The sequence below is a fragment of the Triturus cristatus genome, chromosome 4_1 (assembly GCF_964204655.1).
Source record: "Triturus cristatus chromosome 4_1, aTriCri1.1, whole genome shotgun sequence".
In the NCBI taxonomy this organism is placed as follows: Eukaryota; Metazoa; Chordata; class Amphibia; order Caudata; family Salamandridae; genus Triturus; species Triturus cristatus.
In genome coordinates this window covers 1,242,658,294-1,242,670,877 of record NC_140585.1, presented here as the reverse complement: position 1 = coordinate 1,242,670,877, position 12,584 = coordinate 1,242,658,294, and the positions used below count along the sequence as shown (strand labels likewise).

General features: G+C 49.9%; 1 protein-coding gene across 1 annotated transcript in view; it reads right to left on the bottom strand.

Moving 5' to 3' along the window:
* The window catches only part of ESPL1 (extra spindle pole bodies like 1, separase), a 470,161-nt gene extending 463,345 nt beyond the window's left edge, over positions 1–6,816 (bottom strand). The window contains exon 1 of the mRNA XM_085654666.1: positions 6,713–6,816. Within this exon, the coding sequence (XP_085510792.1) occupies positions 6,713–6,741 (29 nt within the window). The 5' untranslated portion in view covers positions 6,742–6,816. The remainder of the gene's footprint in view (positions 1–6,712) is intronic.
* Between the last annotated feature and the right edge of the window lie 5,768 nt (positions 6,817–12,584).

Below are 12,584 nucleotides of genomic sequence, written 5' to 3'. Positions count from 1 at the left end.
GAGCTCCAGTTAGCTTCTATGGGAAAAGTTGGTTAGATTTTTAAAGATTAGGGACACTTAGAAATGAGTTAGGACCAAACCCTTTTGGACTTAGGAAGTTCTAGGGCTAGCACCCACGGGAGCACCGGAGTACTCGTGTTACCTCACCCAGGGAAGCCGGGTGCATAGGTGTCTTTTTGGTGTCTGGTCACGTCGTCGATTTCAATGGGAGCTGGGGAAGAAGTGCTGCTGTCGTGAAGATGCGAAGTGTCCGAAGAGATTCAAGCCCGGATCAAAGATGAGAAGAACCTGAAAGCAGAGGGGACAGAGTCTGGGTCACTAGCCAGTGACCAGGAAGGCATTGAGCAGATGCCCATCGATGTTGGGTGATTTCAGGTGAAAGAGGTGAAGCTTGATTTTTCAGCCACGACCACCAGGAGGCGTCTAGGATGACCAGGAGCTGGATTCGAGCTGTCCCACGAAGGATGTCGAGTGCTGCAGCGTCGGTGCCCGGATTGGACACAAGCCCTGGTAACAGCAACCCACGCAGAAACTAGAAAGATGCTTCGGTCCAGACCAGCAAGGTCTGTGGGACTCACAACTTGGTTGGGAGTCAGGACACGTCTGGAGCAACCAGGGAAGCCCAAGAAAATACAAAGATACCCCCTCAGGGACCCACCAGTCAACGGACCAGGGATCGCAAAGGGACCTCGAGACGAAACACAAAATGGCGGCCCACAGGTCACTCGGAATGACTAGGCCGACAATTTTCGGTGGATTCAGTGCCCGAGGTGGGGGCTACAAGTCATCCCAAGCACGACTTCAAGAGACCTCGAGAAGTCAATGCACTTGCAGAAATGCACGGTGACCAGGAGTTCCGGTTTCACGCTACTCACGAGGGCTGCGGGTCTCAGCTTTGCTGGGGACTCTGGTCGGCCTCAGATGTCTGGAAATGCTCTTCCTGGGCTGCAAATACTTCGGAGTCCGGCGGGAGCTTCGATGATGCAGACCAGCAAATTGCTTCTTTGGTGCCTGCCAAGCAGGGGAGTCATTTCTTGACCCCAAGGGAGATTTCTTCAGTCCTCTGATCTTAAGCAGAGTGTCGGAGGTCCAGGATTCAGCTTCAGAGTTTCATCCAGGGTAATCTAAAATCCTAAGGACTGGGGTCCCATACTTGTACTAAGGTAGGGGGTTGGACATACTCTGGGGACCCACCTATGGGAGGGTTTGGAAAGAGGGGTGGCTACACCCATTTCCTTTGTCCAGTTTCGCGCCAGAGCAGGAAGCTGGAAGCCCCTGAACCGGTTTGAGCTGGACTATGCACAGGGACACCAAATGTGCCCCCAGTGCAGGACTTCAAAGCACTCAGAGGGTGCTCCCACCCAGCCCAAATACACATAAGCCTGTCGGGAGGTGGTTACACCTCCCTGTGACAGGAAACCTATTGTCCAGGCCTCCCCTGCCGGAGTTTCGGTCAGCAGCAGGAGGCCAGACCCGTGTCTGTGGCTGCAGCATCCATTTTGTGATGCCAAGGCTCTATTAAGTTTATACCGAGTATACCAGTGCTGTAATGTCTCTCCCTCTAGAAGGGTGGGATCATACTCCCACACCAGTTAATGGTGTGGGGGTATGATTCCAAGATGTTTGACACCAAACACGACATGTTTCCGTGCAGCCAGTCCAAAGTTAGCATTTACCGTTTGGTTATAATGCACTTAAGAGTATATGGTCAGGCTGCACTACTGACAACCGCGGAGAAGAGATTCCGAAGGCTGCAGAGGGGCTCAACTCATGCCTGGGCACCCCCTTACATATAACCAAGCACCATGCCTTCAGGATTGATGAGCCCTGCCATAGGGGTGACTGATAGGTTTGTATGTGCAGTATATGGTGAGATCTAGGTTCACTATATCTCAGTAAGGGGTGCATGCACCACCTGACTCAGGCTGCAGTAGCAGACCTGTGGTGTCATTTTGGGTGGCTTTCCAGGGGTGGCATAATACATGCTTCAGCCCCTGGTAGGCCATTGGGGCACCTATACCCTGGGTACATAGTATACCATATTCTAGGGACTTATAAGGGTACCTCAGATCCAATCTGAACTGTACCTAAAGTACATGGAATCATTTTAGAGAGGAAGCAGCTAGGCTGGGGACCTGGAAAGCAGGTTCCCAGCCAAACTAAGTCAAAAACCATCAAAACACCAGGAAAAAAAAGTGGGGGCAACCATGCAGGCAGGTTCCACCTTCCTACAGTATATATACAAGAACTGCCGATAACTAGCTTTAGAGGCAGTTTTCTTAAATGTGGCCTAGTACCAAAAACGATTGCCCTGTTTGCGATGTACTTACATGGTGATGGTTTCAGGTAGCCGCATTGAAAACTACCACCAACACTAGCATGAAATTGATACAAATTCGGACGTTAGCAGCGCAAACTGACGAAAGGCCAATTTGCGGGCAAAAAACGCATGTTAGTGAGCAGAACTTCACCTTTTTTGCCTTTAGAGGTAAAAATAGCCGATAAGTCCACCTCAAATTAAAAAAAGAAACAATGAAATGCAGAATGGAGCAGGAAGGAACAAGTGCAGCACAGATCAACAGCTTCCCCAAATTCCCCCCTTCCCCCAACAGCCAGGATGACCAGCCAGAGTCCCAGGAGAAGAGGAAATGCAGAATCAGGGCTACATATATAAAAAGCTGCATCGCTGGTGTAAACCTGCGATGCATCACTTTTCATAACACCCTCCTTGCAACTCCATGGCAGCCAAAACCTTGAAAGCGCGGACAGCCCCTAGGGCCCGGAGGCCTCGCTGTGCCTGCGTCTGGGACCTGTAGTGGATGCGGAGGTGCTGTGGAGTTGCTGGGCCATGGCGGTAGACATTGAGGAGTCAGCAATCGCCCTTACCTGGTGGTGAAGTCTGCCAGGTCACATGGAGACACATTGCTGACCTGTGTGAGAAGACCGCCTGGTGCCCCTTGGAGCTGTGAACAGTAGAGGCGCTCCTGCGCACCAACAAAGGGAGGTCTGCATCAGGGGTGCACAGAGAGGATTTACCAATGGTGGGCTGCGCTTCTCTGCATCACAGGCCAGAGTATGTTGCGCTGGCAAGATGCTATGGAGCATGCGGCCCCTGAGCTGCACCAAACTTGTGTGGTGGGAGCGCTGCAAATTCACGCATAAGGGAGCCCTGTTGCATCACATGCATCGGGAGGTTCCCCAGCAGACTTGGTGGCGACTGATGTACCCAGGCTTGTGTAATTCTTCCTAGCTGAGGCTCCTGCTGGCTGAGTCACAGATTTGGAGAGAGTGCAGTGGATTGCGCCACAGTGTCAATGTCCAGTAGAGGAGAAGGTGGGACTCGTAGCGGAGGAGGCCCAGGGGTTGAGTCGGGCCGGGCCTAGCGCCTGTGGGTGACGTATCCCCGAGTGGCGGCTCCTCCGCTATGGCGGAAGAGCATAGCCTCACTGCTTTCAAGCAGTGCAAGAAGAGGAAACATAACAATGATAACTTTCTGATATTCTCATGATATGTTTTCTTTGAAGGCGGGAGGTTGGGTGGGGCTGCTCTACTCGCAGGGTAGCGGCGGAGTGGTATGCCCACTCGAGTGCGCATTATGGACGGCCCTCTCAGGCTGCCCAAAGCATTCATGCACACTTCCCTGTTTGCAATGCAGGCTGCATTACAGCCTGCATGGAGAACATGTCCACCCCTCCAGCCCCTGGCTGAACGCCTTGACACGGCGCTCAAGAACAATCACAACGCTGAGATCGGCTTAGTGGAGTGAGCCTGGCTGCCTGCTTCCTGTTCCTGGAAGCAGACTCGGGAGAGCAGGGGCACAGAAGAGACAGGACCTCAAGGTAAAAAAAATTGATAAATATATTTACAACCCCGTCCCCCTGCGTCCCAACCCCCTCTAGTGTCTTTTCCCGTGTGGCACGCCTCCAGCTGTCCAGTGCCCGCGCAGCACCACTTAATAGCGGCGGCAGTGCGGCCATGCACAGCGGGCGTACCACTGGTGCGCCAAAGGCTTCCCAAAGGCAAACCGGTGTGCGTCCGTCTGCCCCTGGACTGCACCCAGCACCAAGGACAACTTCCTCTCGGACAGCACCCTCCTCGCCATAAGCCCTAGATGCACACACCGCCTGCCATCTAGCATCACAGTAGAATTCCCTTGCGCCTGTCGAAACTGCAAGCGCACCTTCTGCTACATCGGCACACCAGCGCCTCCTGTCGCCCAGCAGCGCAGCAGACCGGCTCAACTGCATCCTCCTCAATGTGCGGTCCCTCCACAAACACGCAACAGAAATCTGGGACCTCCTTGACTCCACCTTTTCATGCATCGGCTTGTTCACTGAAACCTGGACCAACCTCTGCTCCGGACATCGCCATCACGATCCATGACGGCTACAAATTCACCCGCACGGACCACCCCGAGCACCCAGGCGGAGGCATTGAAATGGTCTAAAAAAAATCACACTCCGAGAGACCATGCACTCTAATGACTGGACGGCTACCAAGGAACACCTCCACTTCCAGATCCAGACCAACCCCAATCCCACCCTCGTCTACAGGCTCCCCCCCGACCCATGAACCCCCATTCACTGATGCCATTGTAGACCTCACAGCAACCTAGGCTCTGCCCTCCACTGACTACATTCTACTCAGACACCTCAACTTCCACCTGGACAACCCCAGTGACCAGACCACCACCACCGTCCTGGCGAACTTTGCCAACATCAGACTCAAGCAGTTAGCCACCGCACCAACCAACATAGCCGGACTCACGCTCGACCTCATCTTCTCTGCCAGCAGGAACTTCAACTGCAGCCACACCCCGAACTCTCCTGGACCGACCATCATAGACTGCATCATGCCTTCACCATGCCCACCGTACACCATCATCGCCCCCAGCCACAGCCCAGACATTTTCGGCAACTCCCTCAGCACCACCACTCCGCCAACGCTTACAGATGCCAACACCGCAGCGCACAAACTCCACTGATGGAGCTCCAACTGCACCGACACCCTGGCAGCTCCTCCGTGTCAGTGGACCGAGCATATTGGGGGGGGGGGGGGTGTCGCTGGCCACCAGGGAAGGTGACAACAGACACCCTGGCCAATAAAACTAGACTCAAAGGGACGATATGCGTGACCTTGTGAGCCCCTATGCCACATTACACCTGCGTCAGGTATGATGTATGCAGGGTGGGCGTTCCCATGCAACAAAGACTCGTAGGAGCGGTGCAGTGAAATCTATGAGATTTCACTGCGACAATTCTGGGACGCCACTGCATCAAAACCTTACGCTTGCCTCATGGCTGGCTTGTGGGAGACTCAGTGCCATTGGGATAGGCCTGCCCTACGCATTGCTGGAATTGCATCATGCTTGCGACAAAATTGCAGCAATGCTTGACTTTAGCGCCAACAGTTACGTCAAGAACACTGACATATCTGTTAATCCTTGCAAAATGGAGGGCCGTTCAGTAAATACGGTGCATTCATGGTGTCGCAAGAAGGGCACAGTGAAAAGTGTTGCAATGCTGTTTTGTTGCAGCGATGCAAAAGTTTTCATGAATGAGGCCCAGGACTGCGCCCCATCTCATTGTGGGGTGTATTCCTGAGTTTTTGGGGGGCGCAGGGCAGCACAGCAATAATCTTTGCTGCGCTGTCCAGTACCAAAACCTCTGAAATGAGACCCCCAAGTATTTGCAGCAATTTTAGGACCAACTATTTTCTGGTCTTTAAAAAATGCCTCTATATAAACTTAGAGGCCGTTTTTTGGGTTTTGCACCATACAAGGAATTTCTTGTTGAAATCGCGAAGTGGGGTTGGCGGCAGTTTTTGCACGGGAACGCGCACCTTGCATCTCACTTTCGTTAACTCTCGCTAACAGAAATGGCAATCTTTAAAATTCACATTTTCCCTGCAAAAGTGCATCTAACTCCAGTTAGCAGCAACTTGTAAATAAGGCGATAAAAAAATAGCCGTCGCAACGTCAAAAAATGTACGCTATGGCAGCGTTAAGTCCTTGTACATATGCCCCTTGGTTTTTTAGAACATAGAGATGAGGTTTATGTGACATCTATTGCCTCTACAAATGACAGTTTGCAGTATCAACGCCATTATATGCTCTAGAGGCGGATTGATGTAATTTAAAAAAGATATATATATTGTGCTGCCCAACAAACTCCCCACTCCCCACCAAACGAGTTTAGATACAAGCACTGTATAACTAACAGGGCAAAGACAACTGACAACACAATTTCCACCAGCTGCCAACATAACAGTTTTGCCCTAGCTGTTAATCCCATTACCTCTTCAATTCAATGCCACACCTCAATTAGTAGTTTCTCGATCATTGGCATTTCGCTTATACCATTTCTCCCTGCTGAGTCATATAGCTTCTCTTATCCGTACCACCTCCCCTTCATTTCCGTGCCATTGCCCAGTCATCTTGCTACCCTTTGTTGCCTTCTTTCCATTTGGATCTTTTTTTAACTTTTATTTAATGCCTGGTATGGTAACCTATTTCTAGCCACTTCTCTGCCCTGTACTTTTATCAGCAGTGCGCCTATGCCATATTCCATCACATTCCCATATTTACTAGTTCTTGCTCCCCTGGTTACTGATATAAGCTTATTGCCCACTGCTGCAGATATGACCCTGCCCTAATAACTTCCTTTGTTGTCCTTCGCCCCTCCTGCCCTGGTCCTCTTCGCTGTCCTCTCACCTGCTCGCTTCCGAGACAGACCGCAACATCCTCGTAGGACTTACAGCTCCCGGCCCCGCTCGTTCACCGTTCAAATCAACACCGCAGCCAATCCGCTGCGCGCGGCGCTCGCACAGACGTCATCGACCTACGCCTCTCATCCTACGTAGCCGGAAAGGAAAGCAGAAGCATTACGGCCGCGAGCTCGGATCGCGTATACAGTGTGTCCGAATGATGAACAAAACAACTTTGTCATTTATTTATTATTATGTTTATGCATGGTGCTTTTAGTTCCTATTCGGTAACTTCAGTGCGGGCAGTGGATGCAGCATGGTTGTTTTAAGTCTGGCTCTGAGGGGTGACAATGCATTTGCTGCGTGTATCTTCCCGCTATAATAGTGTAGGAGAACCTTATACGCTTAATGCGTTTTTACATATTTAAAGTGTTTTCCAGATTATAATATTTGTATCATTGGTACCAGTTTCGTCCCTTTATGTAATTATGGCATCGTTTTTCAACTCTGCCCTGCATTTATCACATTAAAAAAGGTTGTGGTCAGTGACATTTTCTGCTCTTAAATAGGAAACGTGTTTTTGCTGTTCGAAACGTTTTCCAAATTGAGAACGGGATTGCAACGAAGCCGAAAACAGGCGCACACGGTGGGCTGTTAGGACGGGGACGAGTGGACGCCCAAATAAAGCAGCACTTCTGCTCTCTGGTATTCGTGCGATCTTCTCCTTCGATCTGTTCTCTGGCAGTCAAGAGTCGACCTGACAATGTTGGTTTGGGATAGTGAGCTTGATTCTTATCACGCCATTGAACTTGAATCATTTAGTCCTAGTTTTGTTTTCTTGTTGATCTTTGACACATAGCTGCCAGTCAATCAAAAAGTTTTATTTCGGGCACAAATGTGACCATAAAAGCACACATTAAAAATAGCTGGAATAAAACAACAGGCAGGTCTCCATAATTACAATAAAACATGCATAAGATTGAGAGACAAGCATACATGCCAACATTTCAGAAGAGCAAAGTGGGAGATTTTTTAGAAAAAATCGGGAGAATGGGGCCTTGAATCGGGTTACTGTCATGTATGGCTTTGCAAGCGTGCTGCTGCAGGATCGGACATTTGAAACGCAAATGCACGTTTTTTTCTTACCTTTCAGAAGCATGGAGCGCAATGGCAGGCAAGTGTTGTGCACTGGCCTGGCAGGTTGCTGACAGTGCATACTCCAATTTCCCCCTTGTGTGTGGCAGCCCGGGCTGAAACCGCTTCCCGGGCACACACAGCCGCCACCGAATACTTCACAGGTCTTTAAAAGACCATTCGCTTGTTAACGAGGCTTTGTTGGTTTTTCACCCCTTCTAGAGCCCCTGCATCGCCACTGACTATTGCTGGAAGAATTAGCAGTTACACAATACCAAGCCCTGTCAGCTGAAACCCCGAGGAATCGGGTTTTTGGATGCTTGAGGCGGGAGACTAGCCTTGCAATCGGTAATCTCCCGCCTGAATCGGGAGTGTTGGCATGCATGGACAAGAGCGATAAATATCGCACTAATACATCACATGACATAGTGCAAAGCAATTTAACAGCAGTGCTGTGTGAGTTTATTAAAGAGTAAATAACTGTTGACTAATAATTTGGTCCATTGATTAAAACATCTGTGCTATTCTTCTGCTAAGTACACAACTGACGAAAGAGCAGATGCAGACACAATTGGAAGGGAAATCAAGTTGTTGCACGTACACCAGGGCTGATCTTGATCTGATTCCTTGCTTATGTAAAATCGTAGTTAAACACCTTTTAGTAGATCATTATAAAATTTACAAAAAAAGTTAAAATGCAGCAAACTTTGCATAGAGTACTCATCACATGGGCATATCAGGACTTTAGAGGGCTCAAATCGACCGAGGAGGAAACCAAGGTGCTACCTCACAAAACCTATCCTAAACTTGGTGAGCAGTAGCCTGTCACAGGAGCCATTAATCCACTCTTAAGTATGGCTCCAGGAGGGGAGAAGTTTGAATCTCCAAATACTCATTGTTGGACCTTTTTTTTAAAAATTCAATGTCCTCCCTGAGGGCCTTCATCCTTTCCTTAAATGCAGATTTAACCCAGCATATATCCATTTTACGCATTGACGAAGGGTTAGTAAAAAGGGACAGCCTGCCTAATTTTGTGAATTTAGTGTTCTTAATGTAGTCAAACCAAGGCATTTTCATGCCTTTCTCACACATGAAACAGTCCTTAATAATCTCTATGTAGCGAGGCATATAGGTTTGCCTAGATGGAGCAGCACAAAATCAAGGGGGCCAGTTTGAGAGTATCTTTGGCAAGCTCCTGGTGTAAAATATAAGCGGGGCATGATGGTGGGAAGCCCAGCAATCGTCTAAGCACCCAATCATGTTCCACCTGGAGTGTACTTGTATTGGAATAACCTCAAATCCCAGTGCCATTAGTAAGATCCGAAGGTTCTTCCTCCTATAGACTTCCAAGAGAGAGACAACCGATTTCTTCTCAATGCTCTTATCCAGAATAAAAATGAAGCCCACTAAATGTAAAAATTTCTGGCTAAGTTTGGCTAAGCAGGGGCACCAATTACCTCTGGCGTCCATGACTACGCCCAAGTATAAAATCTCACTCTGAGCAACCGGCTGACCATGCAAGCAATTTTACGCATTTTATAGTTTCTGGGCTTACATACCATAAAGAAGGTCTTCGATTGATTTGTGGCCTGCCCCAGAGTCCCCATAAAAGATACAAATTCTTTGAATAACACATTAAGACCGTTTGGTGTTCTATATAATAGAACCACCTCATCTGCGTATAGCAAGACAAGGACCTTTTTCCTGCCAATAATCGGGGCATCCGAAACTGTTTCTAAAAGGGCTGCACCTAGGTCATTAAAGTACAAAACAAACAAAATAGGGGCCAGAATGCAGCCCTGCCGCAACCCCCTTCCAAGCCTAACGCTGCCAGTCCATTTTCCAGACGTACCAAACCTCACAGAGGTTGACAAATCATAATGAAAAGCTCTCAAGAACTGCACCTGGTCGTCCTCAACCCCAAGGTCAGTCAGGATCTCCCATAAGTTCGACCTGATCACGCTGTCGAAGGCGCAAGAGAGGTCCATGAAGGCCAGGCAGATGGCGTCCTGCTTAGTGACAGTATACTTACTGAGTAGTAGATGGAGATTTAGGCATTGCTCCATCGTGCCAAGACGTTCATGGAATCCATACTGCACCTCTGACAGCATGTCCCATTCCTTAGTCCAGGTGAGGAGGCGGTCAAGTACAGCTCTCCCTACCAGCTTAACGGTTGAGTCTAGGAGAAAATTGGTCAATAGGATCCCGGAGACTGCAGATTGGGGCCTATATATCTGGGGCTGATTTATAAAGATCCATGGGAACTCCACCCTGGCCAAGGGTTTATGGTCTGTGCGAAGAATGCATGGTCTACCCCACACAAATGCTCTAAAATGTTCAAGAGACCAGATGCAAGCTAAAGTCTCTTTTTCTATTACTGAGAACTTTTCCTCAGTTGGTGAGAGAGCACGGGAAGCATAAGTGTGAGAAGTTGGCCTGGTATATGATGCTCACTAGTTAAAGTGATCACCTTGTACCATGCCAAGCAACCCTTATGGTGTGGTTGTAAGTCAACCTTTTCGGACTAGCTGCCCTAGTGGTAGCGTAGGCTAAGCAGTCTTTGAGGCTAAACTCGTGAAGCGTGTTAAGCCAGCTGTTTTACCAAATGCAACCCCCTTTTATACCAATGAAAGGACACCACACAGATATATATTCAAAATATATATGTATTTATTTCTCAAAGTAACCCCTAGTCTCTTTATGAGCACAGGAGCAAAAATCGTCAAACAAGATTATCACAGAATACACAGAAGTTGCACGTTATATGGATAGGCCCTGGTGGCCACTCAAACCATATACTAAAATAGTGGTATAAGTACCACGAACAGAAAAGGGAAAAGGCCTAGGGCCTCTAGAATCGCTGGGCCTACAAGGAGCTAACGTCAGTTAGTGACCAGGAGGTCCACGGGTGGCGTGTGCAGAGCAAATAGTCACACGCGTGCTCCCATAGGTTTCAATGGGTGCGTAAAAAGTACAAAGTTACTGCAAAGAGGATCTTCCGGATGGACTAGGAACTCAAGATTTGGAACACAGGCACTAGAGATGTAATACTACACTTGGGCACAGGTGTGCCAGCTTTACCTCACCCACAGGAAGCGGGTGCATAGGCCTCGAAGTGCGTCGGGTTTCTTCTATCTGTTCCGTGGAGCTTGAAGACAAAGATGCTGCAGGCGGTCGGTCCGGGAGAGATGCAATGGATCCAAGAGTGGATCGGAGATGTTGAAGACCTGTAAGCAGAGGGGACAGTGTTCACAGTCACTAGCCAGTGACCAGCGTGGCACCAGGTGGGTACCAGGCGATGTCGGGTGCAAACAGGTGATGAGGGGTAGCTTGTCTCCGCAGCCACGTGGTCCCTGAAGGTCGACGACGTCCAGGAGTCGGCTCACGAGCTGTCCCACGCAGGCTCTCGCTGTCGGCGGTGTCGGCGACTTGATCGAAGCAAACAAGCCTTGGCAAAAGCAATTGAAGGAGGATTCGGAAATCAGCTGTTGGTTCTGACCAGCAAGGTCAGAGGGATTGCTCCTTTGGAGGGGAGCAAGGGCCAGTCTGGAGCAACCAGACCAGCAGTGTATTTCGTAGAGTTCGTCGCCAAGATGGCCACTAGCCAGCGGGCCAGCAACCGGTTAGGCGCGTCGAGTGGCAAGATGCAGAAGGGCCCCACGCAGATCGTGGAGATGCTGGAGGGCTCACCTTTGGTGCAGATGCTGCTCGGGTGTTGGGCTTCTCAGATCCCAAAGCACAACTTGGAGGGAGCCTCGGTTGTTGCACTTGTCAGCTTGTCGTAGTCGTTCCAAGATGGCTGGCTCCACGTGTCTCGGTGCCTCCACGGGTCTCCTCTTTTCAGGGACTGTGGATCGGGCGGTGAGAGGTCTGGAGGTCCAGGTCTTGTCAGTCTCTGGGCTCGGGCTCCGGCGGGAGGCGGCGGCAAAGCAGACGTTGATTCGCTGGATGGTGCTTGCGTTAGCAAGGTGGTCACTCCCTGACCACAGGGGAGATTGGCTTCAGTCCTCTGTGCAGCAGAGCGTCGAAGTTCCCGTCTTCTTCTTAGTGTTAAGTTGATTCCAGGATGTCTGAAGTCTTAGGACACAGCTCCTACCTTTAAGCGGATTCTAGGGGCCGGACTACCTGCTAGGTCCCTCCCTAAGGGTGGGACCAGGAAGGGGGGTGGTTACACCCCCAATCCTTTGTCCAGCTCGCCCCAGGCCCGGGACTGGTGTGCCCCAGGACCGGTTTGAACTGGCATATGCACCGAGGCTCCTTGTGAGCCACAGGCATGTCTGGTTTCTTTCAAGCCCTACCTGACCAATACACAAAATCCTGTCTGGGGTGGTGCACGCACCTCCCCTGGCAGGAAACCCTTTGTCCACACCTCCCAAGCTGGGAGGACTCCCAGCAGCAGGAGGGCAGACTTGTGTCTGTGGTGGCAGCATCCATTTTGTGGAGCTGAGGCTATGTCTGATTTTACCCGGGTTTCAGGTACTGTACATGTCGTGTCCCTCTAGAAGGGTGGAATGCTAACCCCGTCGCCAGAATTGGCGAGGGGTTAGTATTCCAATTCGTATGACACCTTACTCGACATGTTTTGATAAAGCCAAACCAAAGATAGCATTTAACCGCGAGGTTCATAATGCACTTAAGAGTATATGGTATGACGATATCTGGAAACAGTAGAAGGAAGTTGTTCCGACCACTGCAGACAGGCTCAGCTCATGCCAGAGCACCATCTCACATGGAACCAAGCACTC